The sequence below is a fragment of the Apium graveolens genome, chromosome 6 (genome assembly GCF_009905375.1).
Source record: "Apium graveolens cultivar Ventura chromosome 6, ASM990537v1, whole genome shotgun sequence".
Lineage (NCBI taxonomy): Eukaryota > Viridiplantae > Streptophyta > Magnoliopsida > Apiales > Apiaceae > Apium > Apium graveolens.
The window spans coordinates 215,166,381-215,187,574 of NC_133652.1; the positions used below are offsets into that span (position 1 = coordinate 215,166,381).

Consider the following 21,194-nt stretch of genomic DNA (forward strand, 5'->3'; position numbering starts at 1 on the left):
TATGACAATCTCCTGAACTAGCAAGACAATCCCACAGCTAGTAGAACTTTCGGTGAGACAATTAAAAATGACCTGGTAAGACAATCGGTATGACAATCTGGATTGTCATGCCAGTTCAAGTTTAATTGTCTTATTGAATTAAAACTGATTTTAATTCAAATACACTTCTGAAAATCAATAATATTAATTCGAAATTAATTAATCAATTAATTCAATTAATCAATAAATTAATCTTTGCAGATATAATTTATTTTCTTAATTAAATTATATGACTTAATTAATTAATAGAGAATTAATACTACTCTTGAACTGTAACTATTCTTCTGAAAATTATGAATCAATTCGACCAGTTCAATGTTGAGACTCGATGTACTGTCTGGTTAATGAGTGACTAACTTCTATGACGTTTCTTCATATCTTGACTTTAATAACTTAATTTTCTTCAGATTAAATCCCTGTAATTATCTGATACCCTGACAAGATCTCTGACACTTGATTAAATCCACAATCTTGGTTTATATCACTGAGGCTTGATCAATTTCTTGAATTTCTTCCAGTGAATTAATTCCTCAAGACTGTAGATGAACCTTGTTTCTGAATCCTCTTTGACGGTAGATCCATTATTTACTTGTTACATTCTTATTTGAGTTGAGTTAAATCCTCGAATAAACAAATAGGCTATGACATATGCCTTTTAATCTCCCCCTATTTGTTTGTTAGACAATAACAACAAATACCTAGAGGATAACTCAACTAACAAATAAGAAAAAGATGTAAACAGAAATGCAAAGTAAATAGCAGAAAAGTTGTGGATTATATTTAACATTTTCCAGATCCCAAATAGATGTTCCTCTAGACTGAACATATCTTCAAGTAGTTTCATCTTCTTTTGTACAACCATATTTCCTGTTGAGAAGCGCATATCTCTCTTGTTACTCCCCTTATGAGAATCAACTGCTTAAAGGAGATCACCTTCGATTACCACATCTCCCGTACAATAGGATCCGCAGATAAGAACCAATGGTACTCCCCTTTTGGAAAATAGCTTATTCCCTTATGAAGAATAGTGATGAACCAAATCACTTCTTCTGATCACTAGGAAATCACTTTGTGTTTACCATCTCTCCCGTATAATAGGATTCGTAGTTACAAACAACAATGGTGTGGTGTAGTGTACATGTGTTTTACCTTTATCTTTTTCTTTCCTCCCTGCTATTTCTCCCCCTTAGTTGAGGAATCCTCCAAACTATTACTTAAGCTTTTATCTCCCCCTTAGAGAAGGAATATATGCCGTTGCCTAAAGGAGTTCTCATATTCCACTTGGTTGGAAAAGAAATAACAAGTAGTTTCTCTTTCTTCCTCACTGTGAGTGTGTGATTCTGTTTAGTGTACCTCATATATGTTTCACTCTTCTCTCCACTCGTGTTTACACTCATTCTCACAAGTGTATCACTCCTCTCATAGCTCCAAAATTCAGCTGTACCTGCAAGGAAAATCACCTTAGCCATCCTTAAGGAGGTCACAGGTGGTGCAATGGGAGTTCGCAAATCCCCATCCTTGTTAAACTCGTCAGATGAATCTGAGCCATAATCTACAAGTTGCTAGTTTCCTTTTAGGGTTCCAGATTTAAACTCTGGGAAGGTAAACAATGATCCAACGAATTTAGCATAAAGATCAAAGTTCCCTTCTAATGTCCGTGAAGACATTTCCTTGTGACTCATCAGGTAATATCTGAATCATTGTCAACAAATTTCCGATCTGCGCCTATGTCAGATCCACTATCCGCAGATGCATCCAGGGGATTTAAGCCTGGGGAGGTAGACACTGACCACTGACATATGACTTTTGGATCAGTATCCTCTCCTAACACCTGTAAAGGCAATTGGTCCATTAAAGAACCTTGAACAATCAAATCTGACCTTAAAATGGCCGAAACTCTTATTTCCGTCAACTCATCCTTTGTGTGTGTAACCTTTCCTTGTGCATCAAGAATTTCAATAGACGCACCCTGTTGAGAGGATGAATCTAGTAACTGTTTTTATGCCTTTTCAGCCATTATATCTTTTTGAGAAGATGTATGGGGGCTAACAGTTGTCCCAGTTTAAATACTACTCATCTTTGTAGGAGACAGAGCTGCTGGGTTGACTTCAGAACCTTCCTTCTGTGGTGCACTAAGGCACTATCTCCCTCACGCTCATTCATACTACATTTTAGTGTTAAGAGAGTGTTGGTTGGTTCTGTTTCTGTGTTTATCTTTATAGTCTGGGATAAATGTTGTGGGTTTTCAACCTCATGACTATCAATGAAAGAAGGCCATTGGAGGCTGAACCTGTATCACAGAACATATGGCAATATAGATAAAATGTACTTAAGATCTATAATGAATGAAAATCATACATTTAATCTTTTGAGAGAGATGATGTATAATAGTGATTTCAAAAGATTTTAAATGAAATAAGAAATCACCAATGTTGAAAGAAGTTTGATTATCTCCTAAAACTGTTCGAGTGCACAAGTCTGTTTTTATGCCTAAAAAGATAAATGATTTGATAAGACACAGACTGATGACCTAGCAGTATTAAGAAGAGAAATAAAGATTTTGACTTTCAATATGAATGAGTTTTTGTTAAAGCATTGATCACTTAGGGTAAAGTCTAAGTAATTCTCATTCATGTCAAAAGCTCACAATTATTTGCAACATAATATTAACAATATATCATGGACTGATACTTGTCAAGTACTTTAGATACCAATAATTATGTTGCATCCTATTTTTAAAAAATATATATCAATGAATTAAATACCAATTATCTATCAAAAAGATATCAGCATTCAATTTCATATATCATACAATTGTTAACTCCTAACAACTGTACTACCTCAAACAATATTTACAATTACAGAAAATACAAATAAAAACTTATATAAATATAGCAAAAATACAGAAAATGTTTACAAGTTCAATGATAACATTACCATCTTGCAAACAACCATATCCCTCAGTTAAACCTTTGTTGTTATCTCCAAAGATAACCACTGGGCCAGCTTTCTCAACCATATTTGATAGCAGGGATCTATCTCCGGTCATATGTCTTGACGATCCACTGTCAAGAATCTACACTACCGATTCCACCTGTTTAATGCCATGCAATACAAATGGATTAAACCTTCTTCGGAACCCAAACTTGGTTGGGTCCGGCATACTTGTAAAATTGACCTTTGTCAGGCAAAACAACATTCTTAATTTTAATGTTCTCAACTTTCTCAATGACTGGACATTTGACCTTGTAAACAGCCTTAACAAATTTCTGTTTAGGCTTAGGCACAAATGTCTCCTTTCTAGCCTTAGGAGGACTAGCAGTCTTAGACCTATCATACTTCATATTATTCACATGCTGACGAGGAGTAGTCTTATCACTAGAAACATGCTTACCATTAAAATAAGCATACATCAAATTAAAAGCACAAGACATACAATTAGAAACACCACAAACTTTATGAGAGGGATTAACAACAGGCAAATTATGCATGGTAGACATGGCATTTTTGTTATCCAACTCATATGTGTCTGAGTTAGTCTCAGTTGCTTTCACAACTTTGACTGGAACTTTCGACACACTTGACTTGGAAACAACCTTCTCATTAGCACGATCTTCAGCACGTATTTCTTCTTGAATAATAAAGGAGGTCTCATCAAATGATTCAGCAATTGATCTTTTATAGAGGGGTTTATCAACACCCTTAAGCACATGTGATACTTCCCTACCTTTAGCACATACATGAGGAGGGGAGTTTATGCCTAATTCTCCAATAGCAGCATTGTAATCAAAACCTATTCCAGATGTTTGATTAACAGCTTGCTTACTATAGAACTCTTTAGCCTTCGAACAAGAATTAAAGTAAGCTTTAACCTTAGTCTCAAGACCGGTGATCTTGTCTTTGAGAATAATTTCAAGTTATCTATAACAGTTAACTCTATTCTCTAGAAAAGATACTTGTTCTTTTAATTTGTCTTGATTAATATGCACAAGTCTTAATTCATTGACCTCTTTCTCAAGTTCTTTGATCTGCTGACTTAACAGTTCATTATCACGACGAGCACAATCTAAGGAACCTAATAGATGATAAACTAATTCAGCATCAGTAAATTTTACCTCTTTTCTTGACGATGAAGTATTTCCATCAATAGCCGTAAGAGCAAGATTCCCAACTTCTTCATCTTCATTATCAGTATCATCCCAGCTTCTTCCCTTTGCCAGATAAGCCCTTTCAGAGTTACTCTTCTGATTTGAATCACAAGAGTTCTTCCTTACTTGCTTTGGCTTCCTGCATTCTGTGGTAAAGTGTCCCAACTCATTGTAGTTAAAGCATCGAATGGTGCTCCGATCAACCATCCCTATTTTGTATCCACCACTGCTGGTGTTAGAGGATGAAGATCCACCTTTCTAGAATCTGTTGTAGTTGGACTTGTACTTGAACTTGGGATTTCTCTTGAATCTGACATTAGAGAATCTCTTGACAATCTGGGTCATTGACTCATCTTCCAATTGCTCCAGCTCTTCCAAGGAGTAAAAAGCATCACCAGATTGATTTGTAGTAGGAGGATCATATTCTGCTACTAACACATTTTCCTCAGCCTTGGAAGACTGTACCATTCTCTCTGACTACTGAGATTGTTGTTGTTGTTGTTGTTGACCTTCAGCTACTAGAGCAGTAGACGTGCTGACCACTCTACCTTTCCCGTAGACTTCCTTCTGCTGAATCTGCTCCAACTCATAGGTTTTTAACACACCATAGAGTCTATCCAAAAAAATCTCACTCAGATCCCTAGCTTCTCTTATGGCAGTGATTCTATGTTCAAGATGAGTTAGCAGTGTTAAAAGGAACTTTTTGTTGATCTCCCTGATTGAGTAATATTTTCCGTTTATGTTCAGGTTGTTGATCAATGCATTGTACCTCTCGAACACTTCAGTAATTCCTTCTCCTGGATTGGATTTAAAATGTTCATACTCAGAGGTTAGGATCTCTAACTTGTTCTCCCTAACTTCCTCTGTACCTTCATTAATCACCTCAATAGTTTCCCAGATGTGTTTGGAATTTTTACAGTTCATCACATATCTGTTCATCAAGGAATCAAGGGAATCAACTAAAATTAATTGAAGGCTGGCATCCAAGGAGGCTTCTTCTTTTTCAGCAGGAGTAAAATCCTCAGGCTCTTTTACATAGGTTCTAGCTTTGGTAATTACAACATTATCTTCTATGACCTCTGGTTCAATAACTATCGGAATTTTTGGACCCTTCTTTAACAAGTTCAGATATTTGGGATTTGGAACTTGTAAAAACAAGAGCATCTTCTTCTTCCACATAATATAATTTTCTTTATCGAACAATGGAATTTTAACGGTTCCAACTTTTTGTGAAGTCATTATGAATTTTTGAAGAAATAAAAATTCAAGGAGTTGAAGAATCACAAAAGTCTAGGATCTTGATTTGTTCGTTAATCAGAAGGCTCTGATACCAATTGTTAAGTCCCAATATGTTTGTAGAAGGGGGGTTGAATACAAAGTATACCGTTTAATCGAATTTAATGCGGAATAAAAAAGTGAAATAAAATTCAAGTTATATAAAACTATTATTAAACTTGAAAGGTGTTACAACAACGGTATCGATTACAAGGGATTAATCTCAAATAGATTATCACAAATCTAGAATAAATTCGACATGAACTTTTTCTATAATTACAATAAAAAGATCAAATGCTAGAAGCAATTTGAGATTAAGTTCTCGGGATTTTGATCCGCTAGATAGTTACACAAGAACAAGAGAATGATTTCTAGTGGTTTGGATTTAACTTTAAAACTAGAAATTGATAATTTTGAAGTGCAGTTGAGAGATAAAATATTTCTTCTGCGGCTGCTATATTCTTGGTTGGTTGAATGTTTTGAATGTCTTCTGCTGCTTGTCTTTTAATAATTCTATTAACAGAATCAATTGAACTAGCATGACTATCTGAGAATTGGCATGACTTTCGGTGAGACAATATTTTGAACTAGCATGACAATCAGTGAGACAATCACTTGAGCTAGCAAGACAATTCCATAGCTAGTAGAACTTTCGGTATGACAATCTCCTGAACTAGCAAGACAATCCCACAGCTAGTAGAACTTTCGGTGAGAAAATTAGAAATGACCTGGCATGACAATTGGTATGACAATCTGGATTGTCATGCTAGTTCAAGTTTAATTATCTTATTGAATTAAAACTGATTTTAATTCAAATACACTTCTGAAAATCAATAATATTAATTCGAAATTAATTAATCAATTAATTCAATTAATCAATAAATTAATCTTTGCAGATATAATTTATTTTCTTAATTAAATTATATGACTTAATTAATTAATAGAGAATTAATACTACGCTTGAACTGCAACTATTCTTCTGAAAATTATGAATCAATTCCACCACTTCAATGTTGACACTCGATGTACTGTCTGGTTCATGAGTGACTAACTTCTGTGACGTTTCTTCATATCTTGACTTTAATAACTTGATTTTTTTCAGATTAAATCCCTGTAATTATCTGATACCCTGACAAGATCTCTGACACTTGATTAAATCCACAATCTTGATTTATATCACTGAGGCTTGATCAATTTCTTGAATTTCTTCCAGTGAATTAATTCCTCAAGACTGTAGATGAACCTTGTTTCTGAATCCTTTGACAGATGTTACTTTGTGAGATCTCTTTGACGGTAGATCCACTATTTACTTGTTACATTCTTATTTGAGTTGAGTTAAATCCTCGAATAAACAAATAGGCTATGACATATGCCTTTCATAATTAACATAGAATTTTTCATAAAATTTACCATACTCATTCTCATGAAGGTTATAACCCATTTCCGTATCATTCTTGCTGAGTTCACTACACAATATCCGTGTTAGAGCTCTCTCAGTTGGCTCGACATGAAATACAACAGAGGTAGGGGAATATAAAGGGGTTGCTGGGATTTGGACAACATATACCTTCTCAGGAATTTCATCAAACATATCAGGGATATATTGTGCAGGTTGTGACACTTTTAACTGTTTCAAATCATCACTATCATCATCAACTATTTTGTCAACTCTACACAAATCGTCCAGACTATCAAAATTTGAGACAAGAGTATGCGTATTAGCAGACCAACTTACCTCATTTGCGGACATTTCTTCAACTGGATTTGACAAATCAACAAGACGCTTTTCCATTCTCTCAAGTACATGAATGATTTCACCGTGTGTATCCTCCCACTGCTTATTTGCTTCAACTTCGATATTTTGATATGGAGAACTACCTTCAAAAACTTTAGGACTTCCTTCGAAATTATTCACCTGAACCGGATCTGGTAAATGTGCCGCTCTTTTCTTCTCCTCAATCAACTTGCTGATTTCAAAGAGTTTTGCATCTAACTGAGTGACCTTACTATCTAATTGATGCAGAAAACCCTTGACAGTATCAGAAATCAATATTGGAGATGGGAAAACATAAGGTGTTTCGGGGGAAGTATAGAAGTAATACGGTAGTTCTGGGGGTGGTTGAATATGGTAATAAATATGAGGAGGAGACAGTGGTGGCTGAAGTGAATGGTAATCATATAGAGGTGTTGGAGGTGGTGTGTACGGAGGATAGAAATTAGGGTTTATATTTGATCAGAATGATATGGAAAGATAGGCAAGACAACTGATAGATTGCTCATTACGTCCGAGAAATCGTCCGCTCTGATACCATTTGTCATGATCTTGGACTATTTTTGGGTTTTTCGTTAAAAGCTAAATAATGAAAAGTAAACAAGAACATAAAGTAAATTGCAAAAACATAAAAAGATAAAAGCTAAACAAAATATTCAATTCATTTCATTTGATAATTCCAAAGACAAAAACAACAATGCTATATATAATAGTTTCAGTAACATCTCTGTGTTTGCTAGTTAATGGTTTTGCATAACATGACCCAATAATATTTTAAGGCCCAATAAATATATCATGATTCCTGGCCCATTTGTGACAGACCATCGCTCTAATCCTCCATTCATCTAGCATCTAGCGTCTTTTTATTTCTTTAGATCTTGTTGGGATATGTTAGTAATCGCGCAGCCTATCTCTTCACACACGTCAAACTTGAATAGGAACTTGATCCATCAACTCTCTGATATGAGTCTATAGATATCTCTTCACACACGTCAAGAATGATAGGCGACACCCCCTATATAGAGGAATCTGAACCAATCCCTTTCTTTTTCATCATCTTGTTGAAGGTTCTTTGACCTTGACTCTTTTTTATATGCATTAAATTGCTACACACATCCTGGACTTTGATATTAAGTTTCCCTAACCTGTCGACAGAAACCAGCGTTGTTCAACATTTAATTAGCTAAAATAATTTCTATCTTACCTTCAAGGTCTTCATCTCGAAGTGTTAATAGATTTAAATCATTGCCCGGGTCTCTTTTGAGCATGAAGAGAGCAATGAGAGCGCATATTTGAAATGTATTGCCCTCACATGCAAAATTAACATGCGTTCATATTCAGCCCCATATAACGCAATACACAGAGGCGTTTCATACATAAGCGCCTTATGTGTATGTGTTTGCATAAATACGCCATTTATTTTTCGTGATGTTAAACTTTTTAAAACCTATTTACCATTCGGAAAATTGTTCAGGGGTTGTCTCTTTTAATCGATTCACTTTAGGTATCACTTCATATAGTGTCCAGATGTGTAATCCTCTCACAGCACCTGAAATTTCGAAATCCAGTTTCTTGTTTTTTTATTCCCCAGCTCTCTCTGTTTTTTGTTAGAATGTGCCGGTGAGGATCAATGTTTCCTAATATTGCTAATTTGTGCATTTGTTCAGCTAGTTTGGGCATTATTATTCAAGATCAGCTCCACCAGTTACAATTTTACATATAAATTCTGTGTTCTCACAAGCCAGCTGGTTTCTTTCCTCTTTATCCAGGTACAAATCAAGACTGAAATTCTCTCGAGAGTAAAAATTGTCATTGTGATGTGTGGGCAATTTATAAAATTTACAGAATTATTGAGCCTAGAGAGATGGCTAGCAGTGAAAGTCATTAGCTTAGGATGAATAGGTGGTAGATAGTACTGATATGTTGGGATCTAGTTAGCTAAAGCTTGAGCACAAGTTCTTCCTGAGCAGATGGCTTAAATCAAATTTAAGGCAAAATGATCAATTTGAAGATTTGAATGGTCAATTACGTTAAAGCTTAGCGTTGTCTAGAAGTTAAAATTGCACATTTGGCTCTCTTCTGTTGATTATGTAGGATCTGAAGATAAAATGTAACAAAGCCTTTTAATATCATTTAGGCTAACAACCACTTGTTATACTACTGAGTTGTTCAATAATGACTTGTGTCTGAATCGATTAAGTTTTCTGTCAAACACAGTATAATGCATGTAATCCGGCTTCACAAGAACAGTCATTACCTTTGAAAGCACTTTATATTCTATTATACTTCAGTTTCTAAAAGAATCATGCTTAAAACTTCTTTTTGGAGCACATTTAGCATGATTTGAATAATAATTTTTCCGGTCACCGTCTTCTCCTGTGAAAATCTCTTTAAACAAAATGTGCTTTATTAACTGTAACGTAACTATAAATGTTAAGGTTGATTTTAGATAGATGTGCCCTTAAATACATACACCACTCATTTGATATTCATTTATTCTTTTACTCTTGAGTTAATAGCCCCTAGGCATTGCAGTATTGGAAAGAGAAAACATTTTTTTCAATCAATTCATTATAATCTGCATGTGAAGGGGTTGGAGGGGGGCATATATTTTTTCTCTGTAAGCATAGAATTAACTTTTTTTGATATCCCTCTCATTATGCAACTAAGAACAAAGCTTGTTGCCAATTTATTATACATGTCAAGATTGTTTTTTCCACCAGATCTCTGAGGTATGTTCAAATTTTAGGCCGAGCATGGTCCTGATAGCCAGGTTGTTCTAGTGATTGCTGGGGATGGTATGGATATTAGTGCTGTTGAAGTGGAAATAGACAAGCAGTGCAAAAATCTTCCAAGGGGACAATTTGCTTCAAAAGCACTGAGCCACAACTTCATTGTGTTTGCTCGAGATATGGTTCAGGTTAGCTCTTCATACTTCGCTAGGTGTTGAGCTATTTTTTACAAATAGTCTAAATACGGCTATCCTTTGATACTCATGTAGAGCGCAATTGTGAAATGTAAACTTCAATATGATGTGGTTCATGTGATCTATAAAGTAACTCTATTGGTAGTCTATATTTATTCTTTTGTCTAAAACCAGCATAAAATATCTATACATCACTTTAGAATGAATTCATGTCTATATATATGTACATATATTGGTATTTAGATTTGGACAATCTTAGTAGATGGTCAATTTTGAACTGCATTTGCTGAATGGAGAAGTGCTCAAGTTTGAGACATATTTATTTAAGTAGTTAAAAGTAGATACACTCATAGGTCAAGTAAACACTTAAATTACTAATTACTTTGCTTATTTTAAATAGTGAAAACACTTTAACTTAAGGGTTTTTTTCTACGGCTTTTAGAAACTTATGTTTTACAATGGCCAGTATATTAGATTCAGAGATTTACTAAGTTCATCAATAATCTTGTTCTTCTGACGTATGATAATTTTATCTGATGTTTAGCAAGTTTGCCTGTGTTACTTCTGTAATATGTACTTGTTAGAACATCTATCGCTCCATGCCAAGAGAGGAGATGATTTTGTAATTTGTCATGTTTCAGACTCACACAATTCTACTTGATGGTGTTTGGATGTAGAAAGGGGCTAGATAATAGGCTTAAAAGACTGAAAAAGCACAAATCAATGTTCTTCAATTTGTAAGCCAAAATAACAGAACATTTCATCTCTTTGTGTGGAACTCTCTGTCTCTGTAAGATCTGCCTGTCTGTCTAACTTCCATCTAATCCCCAGCAGCCCATGTTTTTAGTCTAATTTATTGGCCATCAAATCTTAGTGATTGCTACTGCCTAAATTTTTTATGACCAGGGTTTACAGACTGTCAGATAAGTATTTGAAGATTTCTTTACCTCTTAATGCAAGTGAATATGGAGCTTGAGACTAGATAAATATACCGGAAATTATTATATTTGTATATATAAGCGTAAATAATGAGGGAAAATTCAGGACCCTTGTACACTTGCATATAACGTCTAGGTGAAAGACTTCTATCACACTGTTGTATTCTTTGAGTTTTCCTAATAAATGGCCAAACTCAAAAAAAAAGGTCGGAAGAAGTGTAGCGTGGTCAAGCAAATTGTGGTCAAGCAAATTGTTAATAGCGTGCATTTGAAAAAGAAAAACTAATGTAATATGAAAAACAAAAAAGAAGAAGAAATTTTATGTTTAAGGGGTAGTGCTTGAATTTATAATCCCAACTTTATAAAAAAAGGAGTGAAAACAGAAATTGTTCCCTCTCTTTTCATGTAAATTGGTATTTTCAAAAGACTATCTTTTGTTGTAAAGTTTAATAATGGCCCTCTGGTTATCCCTCCGTGTTTCTCAGGACTGGTAATGGAGTGCCAGACACAACTCATAACCTAGTGTCAGACCCATAATTTCCGAAAAATGGGACAAGGGAACAGAACATAATTTACTTAAAAGCAACGGCAAAGAAGAAACATTTTGCAGTAACAAGAAAAATTAAATTAAACATGGTTTTGTAAAGTACTTTTCCAGTTAAGCGTCTTCATCTCCCTTTTGAACATTTTTTTACTGATCCTAGTAGAAAAAAGGACCTTAAACCTTGCAAACCTCTCAAAAAGATTTGAAGGATGGAGTTCTTTACAGTCGAACAGCTTTGTTGATAATTTTTCTGTTTTATAACCGAAGTTGGATTGTGAGAATAGAGATAAGACTATTAAGTTTAAAGCATCGTATATGTTATTATATTTTAAGGGGTTCATTTATATTGTCTTATTTTATATGTTAATATACCTTTTTTTGCGTGCTCAGAAAGTTGGCCAGTGTAACACATCCATTCTCCCTGGATATTATCTGTTTGTCTCCTTTCTGCAAACTTGCTCCTCTGAGGATCAGTCAACTTCATTTCAAATTATCTAATAATTTAGTTTTCAATTTTCAGGCAATTACTTTTTCGAACATCTATGCACCCGAGCATCTTATTATCAATGTGAGAGATGCAGAGAAGTGGGAGAGTTTTATTGAGAATGCTGGTAGAGTCTAAATTTATGCACTGACGTTTACAGTGTATATGTAGTGTCTTGAAAAAATATTCAGTTTCTAATTAAGTTATAGAATAGGGCTTATATCGAAGGCCGTGCTTGACCTGATGGTCAAAGTGTCTACTTACAAGTTACAATCCTAGATCACCTATTGGAACCCTGAAAACAGCCTCCTTACAAAATACAAGAATGAGGCTGCTGCTTGCTTGCTTGCTGCATATATAGGACCTTCTTTCTATGTTAAGTTATGAAAGAGTAGTTCCTTTTAGCCCCTGTTTGGTTGGAAGAAAATAGAGGGGAGGGGAGGGGAGGGTTCCTACAATAAAAAATGTGTTTGGTTCATATTTTTAGAGGGGAGGGGAGGGAAATGAAGGGGCCTAAAATCCCTTATGGGTCTTATTTTGTTTCCTCCCAATTTGGGGTTTTTTGGAGGAGAGAAATTTTATTGACAAAAATGACCTTACACCTTCTTAACACTTACATATATCCTAAAGGACTTATATGTAATTTTAATTATAAACCCCTCCCTTCCCCTCCTGTACCAAACATAAAAATGAGTTAATTCCCCTCCCCTCCTTCAACCAAATAGAATTAATATTATATCCTTTCCCTCCCCTCCCCTCCCCTCTATTAAAATTCCTCTCCTTCCCTCCCCTCCGTTGAACCAAACACAGGAAATTTGAATATTATTATCTTATACGGTAAGTAATGCCAATCATCTTGAAGTATATAATTCAATGTTTATCTCTAGTCATGAAGTAAAGAAACATAAGAGCCCATATTTTTTTCTGTTTGTATATCAATTCAACGACATTGATATCTTATCAAATATTTTTGCTTAAAAGAGTGTGTAATCTCATGTAAATATCATAAGATAAGGTATTTACATGTTTAATGATATAAGGCAAGCATTCTATCACAAAATGGAGGTTGGGAACATATATTTCAGGCAATTTGAAGGACTACAGGCAGCTCTTCTTAAGATTATTAGTTGTTCATCTCCTGGGAAATGAGTGTTATTGTCGTTTTGGTTGCTTTTTATGATTAATCTAAGCCCCCAAGTATGATGTGAAGTTCTTCGAACCTTAAACTAAAAATTTACATGATAAATTTTTGGCCCTCAGTTTGTTTTGACTTTTGAGTATTTTTAGGGCAGTGGACGCCTGAGAGTGTTGGAGACTATGCCAGTGGAACAAACCATGTTCTTCCAACTTCTGGTTATGCAAGAATGTATGGTGGTGTGTCTCTCGACTCCTTTCTCAAGTACATAACTGTCCAGTCATTAACAGAGGAAGGCCTGAGGAAGCTTGGGCCTTATCATGTGGCAGTCATGGCTCAAGTCGAGGGGCTAGAAGCTCACAAAAGAGCTGTAACACTTAGAATACAGGACATTGAAGTGCCACAGCTTTCTTCGAGAAGATAAAATCCACTCAACCATCCGTCAATAGTCATATATTATCTATCCTGTTAATGATACAAGTATATTCAGGGTCCAGTAAGTGACAGTCTAACGGAAGAGTGGGCTAGTGCTTAGCTTATTTGGTAATTATGAAGAAACATTGTCACTGTGTGAGAATAGAATAGTGGTAGGAGCAGGCTTTTAGAAAGTGAGACGGAGGGAGTATTATTTTCCCGGCAGGACAAACTTACTATCATTCGTTAGTTTTTATCATTCGTTATTTTTTAGAAAGTGAGAACCAGCACAAACAACCACCAAAATTATCGACTGATGTCATGTTATCCGCCCCTGGTCATGTAATCTCAACACATCTGCTGCATGTAAACGCCTTCATATTTTATGGTTAACTTATAAGAGACAACGATGAGTACAATAACAAATTCTTCAGTGTCTTGGTGATTATGGAGGCATCTGATTTTCTGTGCAGTAGACTTTTCTGTGCATTAGAATTTCTGTGCATGTTTCCCCCTTCCTTAGTACTTTGTCAATTTTGACCAAGAGTTAGAAATTGTAATTTTATTATTTTAAAAAATTGAAAATTATGTTTCAAAGTATTGTAGATGTTCTTTTCAATGATGTTATTTTTTTTTAATTATTCTCTATGATATAAAATTTAAAATTTCAATTAAATGTTAGTCAATTTGAGATGAAAGGTGTATATATCACTAAGTAGGGAAGAGTATGGGCCGGTTCGGCTCGGCTTATTAAATAAAACCGGAACCGGAACCGGAACCGGAACCGGAACCATAGTCCTTCAGTTTTAAAAATCAAAAACTGCAACCAAATTATCAGTTCGGTTTCGGTTTCAAAAATCCCGGATGGGTTTTTATCGGCTTGGTTTTTGTTCAAAAACCGGAAAAAAATAAAAAGAATAAAAAGGTTACAAGCTGAGTTAATAAAATTTAATTTAAAAATTAATTTTGTTCTCTATAAAATTGCTCAGTCTAATAAAATTAATACATTACTATAATCTCAACAAGCTGCAACTTCTAAATGATTTTTTTTAAGAAATGTGCGTTCAGGGCAGAACAATGATTTGATCATCAGATTATGAAGCAGAGCATAACACTCATTTGATCACACTTCAACAACTCTTAATTTTTTTGCTAACATTAATATATTTAATTGGCTCTTAAGAAATTTAAGATACAAAATTACTTTTCATCTTCAACAATATCTGTAGCTATGTCACTTAAGTTATTTTTTATTATTAAATGTACTTACATATTTTTTTTTTAAAAATGCAATAATGGTAGAAAGTTGAAATGTAGCTATATATTAATAAAAAATAGAGTAAAGAGATGAGAGAAACTCTTAAGGATATTGACCTTGCTAAATATTTGAAGAAGTTTAAGGAGTTTGTTGGAGTTCTTTTTTTATTGCATCGGGCTCAAAATTTAATTTAGGAGCTCATTTAAGAGCTTAGAGCAACTCCAAGTGTTGCTAAGAGGCTCCCCGTAAAAACAAATATTAAATGAAATTCTAAGTCATTTTATTTGGTCTGCTCCGACAACATCCTCAAAAGTTAATGCGTTTCTTTCTTTATTCTATTTTCTATTCTGACCAACTTATTCTGCATTTTCAGATCCATTCTCTCCAGAGTTGTGTTCAATTGTCTCATTTATACTCATGCTTGATGCTTCACTTCAAGTCCTGGTGTTGTGCAATTGCCTGGGTCGTCGATTCCACAACTTATTCTGCAGAACGGTACTTCTGATTTATCGATAACCAGTCCTAGTGAAACTGCTTAATTGCAAGCTGATAAATAAGTATTAATCAATATACCTGAATTGCATAATGCAGAATCTGTTTTCACTATTAACAAGTCCAAAAACAATCCCACAGTACAGTCATTAAAATAAACAAGGTATATTAGAAATCAGTTTGGAGGGAAAATGATAATAATAATATAAAATCAGTTTAACAAATATTAGATACTCCTAATAGACGCATATATTTGATGTATATTTGATGTATATTTCTCAGCCTATAATTAGGGAATCAGTATCATCATCTAGCAGATTTGTAGGCATTCAATTATATTGTATCCATAATGTGAATAGGCTGGTAACTATTTATACAGATGAATGAATGGGAAGAGGGCAAGGAGCCTACAGTAGCAGATGAATGAATGTCATCGACATACAGTAGCAGATAAGCCGTGTGCCGACCTTGATGAAGAATAAATAAAGAAGCATCACACTTGCTGTGATGGAAACCCAAAGTTAAGACAAAGTCGGTGAAACGTTTGTACCAGGCCCGAGGTGCCTGTTTAAGGCCATAAAGAGCCTTTATAAGTAGGCAAACATAGTCAGGAAAGTTTTTGTTACGGAAACCCATGGGTTGATGCATGTAAACTGTCTCATATATATTTCCATGGAGGAACGCATTAGTGACATCCAGTTGGTGTACGGGCCATGACTTAGACAAAGCAATAGATAAAACTGTCCGAATTGTGGCTGGTTTAACCACTGGACTAAAAGTTTCCCCGCAGTCCACGCCAACTTGTTGTGATCGACCATCACAAACCAGACGGGCTTTATATCGTTCCAGACTACCATCCGATTTAAACTTATGTTTAAAGAGCCACATGCTAGGTATGACTTTCATATTTGGTGTACGTGGTACTAACACCCAAGTTCCGTTTTTAATAAGTGCATTATACTCATTTGTCATGGCGGTGTACCATTCCGGTGTGGACAGGGCCTGGATCGGGGTTTTGGGAACGGGAATGATGGAAATGGTGTTTGCAGATGTGTTGAGGTTTAGGTTGTTTCTTTGTTTGGTAATTCCACTCATGGATCGAGTATGCATGGTGCGAGAGGGTGGTGGCGGTGGGTTTGTATGTGTAGTTTGGTTTGGAACAGAGGCTGTTGTGATATGTGGGTCGATTGTTGCTAAAGTACCAGAAGCAGGGTTGCTGATTGTGTCATTGGAACAGGTCTGTGAAGTAGGTGGTTGGGCGGGTGGAGCTCTGGGGCGGCGGTTGTAAGAAATTAGTGACGGAGCGAGCTGTCTATTTGGTCTAGTAGGTAATGTAGGGGATGTTTGGTCGATTGTAGTTGAGTGTGTAGGGCTGGGTGGTGAGGGTTGGGGTTCTTGGTTTGCTGGCTGGGTAGGTACCGAAGATGAAATATGCTGCCAGTAGTGAGGAGATAGGGTGTGGGTGAGAAAATCATAGGAAGGTGTGGGTGTGAGCGTATGAGAGAATGGGAATGTTGTCTCATCAAACGCTACATGTCTAGAGATAATAATTTGTTTGGTTTGAAGATTGAAACATTTGTATCCTCGATGATTCGATGGGTAACCCAAAAATACACAAGGATGGGAGCGATGTTCTAGTTTATGAATTTTAGTGGATGGGGTGAGTGGGTAGCATAGACACCCAAAAACACGTAAGTGATCAAAGGAGGGTGTGCTGTTATACAAGAGCTCGGTAGGAGTGTTTTGTTTATTGGATTTGATTGGAAGAATATTTAGGAGGTAAATGGCAGTGTCAAGGGCATGGTGCCAAAAAATGTTAGGTAGAGAGGCATGGGCTAGAAGAGTGCGCACCATGTTATTAATGGTGCGGATTTTTCGCTCCGCTTTCCCGTTTTGGGAAGATGTGTGAGGACAAGAAAGGCGGAATACCATTCCATTTTCAGTAAAAAAATTTTGGAAAGATGCATTGACGTACTCTTTTCCGTTATCACATTGGAAGGTTTTAATTGTTCGTTCAAATTGTGTTTTTATGTGTTGTGCAAAGTTGGAGAAAACTGAGAAAACTTGAGATTTCTTTGAGATGGGAAAAGTCCATAAGAAATTGGTAAGATCATCCAAAAACAAAATATAATATCTATGACCCTCTGAACTTACAATGGGAGATGTCCATAAATCGCTATGAATGATGTCAAAAGGTTGTGAAGTACAAGAGGTAGAAGTGTAAAAAGGTAATCTAATACTTTTGCCGAGAACACAAGATTGGCAAACACTATTCATAGATTTATTAAAGTCAATTGAACCAGAATTTTTTAAGGAATGCAAAGGAGATTGTCCCGGATGTCCAAGACGTTGGTGCCAGAGTTGTGAAGAAATAGCAGCAAAGGCCGAGGGTTGTGATGAGCCCGACCCGAGCACGAGAGGGTAAAGATCACCGCTGCTGTTGCACCGGAGGATAGGGGTCCGGGTCTTGTAATCCTTCACAAGAAAACCAAAGGGGTCAAATTCAACGGACACAGAGTTGTCAGTTGTAAATCTACGAACCGAGATTAAATTTTTAAGTAATTTAGGGGCGTAGAGCACATTTTTAAGGACAAAGGGTGGGAAGGGTTTGGGAAGATATTTTGTGCCTTGTCCAAGAACCGGTATGGAGTCACCATTACCAACGACAATATTTTGTAAAGTGCAATTATTAAAGAAGGAATGAAAATCACCTTGCTCGTTTGTCATGGTGGTGGTTGCTCCGGTGTCCATGTAGAGAGTGGGATCGGGCTGCTGTAGAGACATGGTGTAGAGAGCTTGCTCGATATCTGTTGGAGTGTAAGCAGCCTGATATGCCTGATTTGGTCGGGAGCCAAGTAGACCTTGTGTGCTTTGTCGGGCCTGATTTGACCGGACTGAAGTGGTGGGGTACGGGCAAGGTGGACTGGGCCAACTGAACTGCTGAGCCTGTTGTGCATGAGGAACTGTTCGAGGTTGCTGCCAGGGCGAAGGCGGGTATGATTGCTGCCAGAAGGGACCCTGATTGTTATAGAAGGAGAATCGTCCATGACCAGCAAAGTTACGTCCACGACCTCGACCTCTGAAGCGACCACGGCCCCTGCTGCGTTCGTAAGTAAAATCAGGCCGATTATCATACTGGGGCTGTCGTGATGTACCTGTTGCAAGGGCTGTCCCGACGTTTTTAGAGGCGTGGAGTGCCTGCTCCGCCTTCCGACTCTCAACTTGAACCAATTTCGAACGGGCGGTATAGAAAGAGGGGAGGGGCTCTTGTTGTTGAAGGATTGTGGCTATACCCTCATATTGCTCGTTCAACCCAGCAATTAGTTGCAATACCAACCTGTCATTATCTACCGGTGTATTGACGTTGGCAAGTTGGTCAGCCAACACTTTTAATTCTTGACAATATGCAGAAATGTTGGGAAATCCATCCAAACGGGTATTAGAGAACTTGTGAAGAAGATGAATGGCATGTGAACTTTTGTTGTCTTGAAAGATGTTTTGTATAGCAATCCAGGCAGCGTACGCAGTTGAATTAGGTTTGAGTATGGTGTGAAGGAGGTCGTTTGAGATCGTGCCATAAATCCATTGTAGGACAATGGCGTCCAGGCGATCCCACTCATCATCGGGTTTGGGTGGCTGTGATTCTTTGTTAGAGGGAGATGTGACTGGTTTGGGAGTATCAGGCATGGGGGAGAGGTGGTCATGGACCAAGAAGGCTCTGCAATGGATTTTAAATAACTCAGACCAGGAAGCATACTAGCCTGATTCCATTTCCAAGGTTATTGGGATAAAACTCTTTATATTGGACACTGTTGTAGCAGGGTGGAGTTGGTTTTTGGAAGTCATATCTTGGTGGTGAAAAGAAGAAGAAGAGTGGAAGGAGAGGAATTAGGTTAGAGGACTTTGCTCTGATACCATAAAAGATGTAATAGGCTCCTTGCCCTCTTCCCATTCATTCATCTGTATAAATAGTTACCAGCCTATTCACATTATGGATACAATATAATTGAATGCCTACAAATCTGCTAGATGATGATACTGATTCCCTAATTATAGGCTGAGAAATATACATCAAATATACATCAAATATATGCGTCTATTAACTCCCCAGTAATAAGGAAAGTTTTAAAGATCCTAAATATGTAGGGAATGATATGGAGTGTATTGGAGTTGAGTTTTGTGCTATTTTTGTCAAAAAATGACTTAGGAGGATGATTAGAAAAACACTTCGAGTTGCTCTTATTAGAGATACTCTCAGTGTTGATTACTACAGAAGTGTTAAGTCCATTAAACTAGTTATCCAAACTATTAAGTTGAAATTTAAGGAATGAGGACAAAAAGTATGTTCTAAGCACTATGTCAGTGATTTCTTAAATTACTAATATCATCCATTCACTCTTTATTTTTAAGAACTAGCACCATCTTTTTAAGAATTCTCTAACCATTATTTTATAATATATTATGAGAACCACTATCTATTTCTCTATCTTTTACATTATATTTTAATTGATTTAATGTATTTTTAATAGTAAAATATTATATAAGAAATAAGTTTAAGTAGTATTGTTGGAGACAGATATACTCCCTCATATCTTAACTTACTAAGAGTTAATTTTAAATATTATATTTAAGAATTGAGTTAGCATACTGTTGAACTTGATTTGATTGACTTAGTATTTATGTTTGCTACCACCTTCATGTCCATCATAACTTCCCGCATATCTTCCCGTCATGTTTATCATGTCTGTCATTGATCGTGACTCATTATTCTCTTCATTATATCACTTCCTACATGTCTCAGGCATGCATTTTAAAAATTCTGGTCATAACATATATTAATATTTAATTTTTTATTCATGTTGGACCTTGCACTAAGAGGAAGAAGTCCAAAAAGAATTAGTTTTAATAAATTGTATAATGATAATATTACGGCCCAAGAAGCTCATTTTATAACAAATAACCCATTTGGGACTCCCTATAAATATAAAGGAACAACCTCATTTAAGGGGGTTGGCTAATTGAGTAAAGAACACACCTCCTTAAAGATTAGTCTTGGTTATTAATAATATTAAGACATATCATTTGGCGCTAGAAGGAGTTTTACTCTGCATATCCAACCGAGATATGATCGTGGAAGAAATTGATCCGGGAACAGCCGGACCAACTCAGGTAAAGGAGTTGACGGCAGAAATCGCCCCCGACCCCACGAGCCACGGTGGTCAAGAACCGCCCAAAAAATCGACGCTGAAGCCGAAATGTTTATTTCCCCCACCGGAGGAAGCTTCCCATGATCAACCGGGGAACTTAACAAATGCAGATCAACGAGACAAGAAGAGAAAGTTCAAATCAGATCAACGTTTAAGCATCCAGACATCCAAAGGCAAAAAGGTACTTTCAAATGACATGCGACTTCACCTCGAAAAGATGGAAAGGTTAAAAGCTCAAAACAAGGAGGACCTGGAAGATCTACCTTACTCAGATGAAGAGCTTGAGCTCTTAGAACGTGAGACTCGAATGCTCCAAGCCAATCTTGAGCGGCAGCGTGAAATTCATCGTCTCCGCCGAGAGTTCCAACAAGCGTCGATTCATAACCAGGGGCAAGAAGATAAACTCTACGACGAAGATGAGGACGCCGAATATGAATATGAACCATCAGCAGAGTCAACATACTCACAATCGCGCGAGCGTCGACAGCGCACAATATCGTCTTCCGATATCTCTCAGCGAACCGAATCCACATAATCCATCTCCCATGAGGAATTTGCCAAAA

The 21,194-nt window shown here is 36.4% G+C and overlaps 1 protein-coding gene across 1 annotated transcript in view; it reads left to right on the forward strand.

The window, feature by feature from the left end:
• LOC141665727 (histidinol dehydrogenase, chloroplastic-like) overlaps positions 1-14,271 on the forward strand; it is a 73,356-nt gene extending 59,085 nt beyond the window's left edge. Inside the window, 3 exon segments of the mRNA XM_074471710.1 lie at positions 9,983-10,153; positions 12,162-12,252; positions 13,413-14,271. Of these exon segments, the coding sequence (XP_074327811.1) occupies positions 9,983-10,153; positions 12,162-12,252; positions 13,413-13,684 (534 nt within the window). The 3' untranslated portion in view covers positions 13,685-14,271.
• Positions 14,272-21,194: the final 6,923 nt, after the last annotated feature.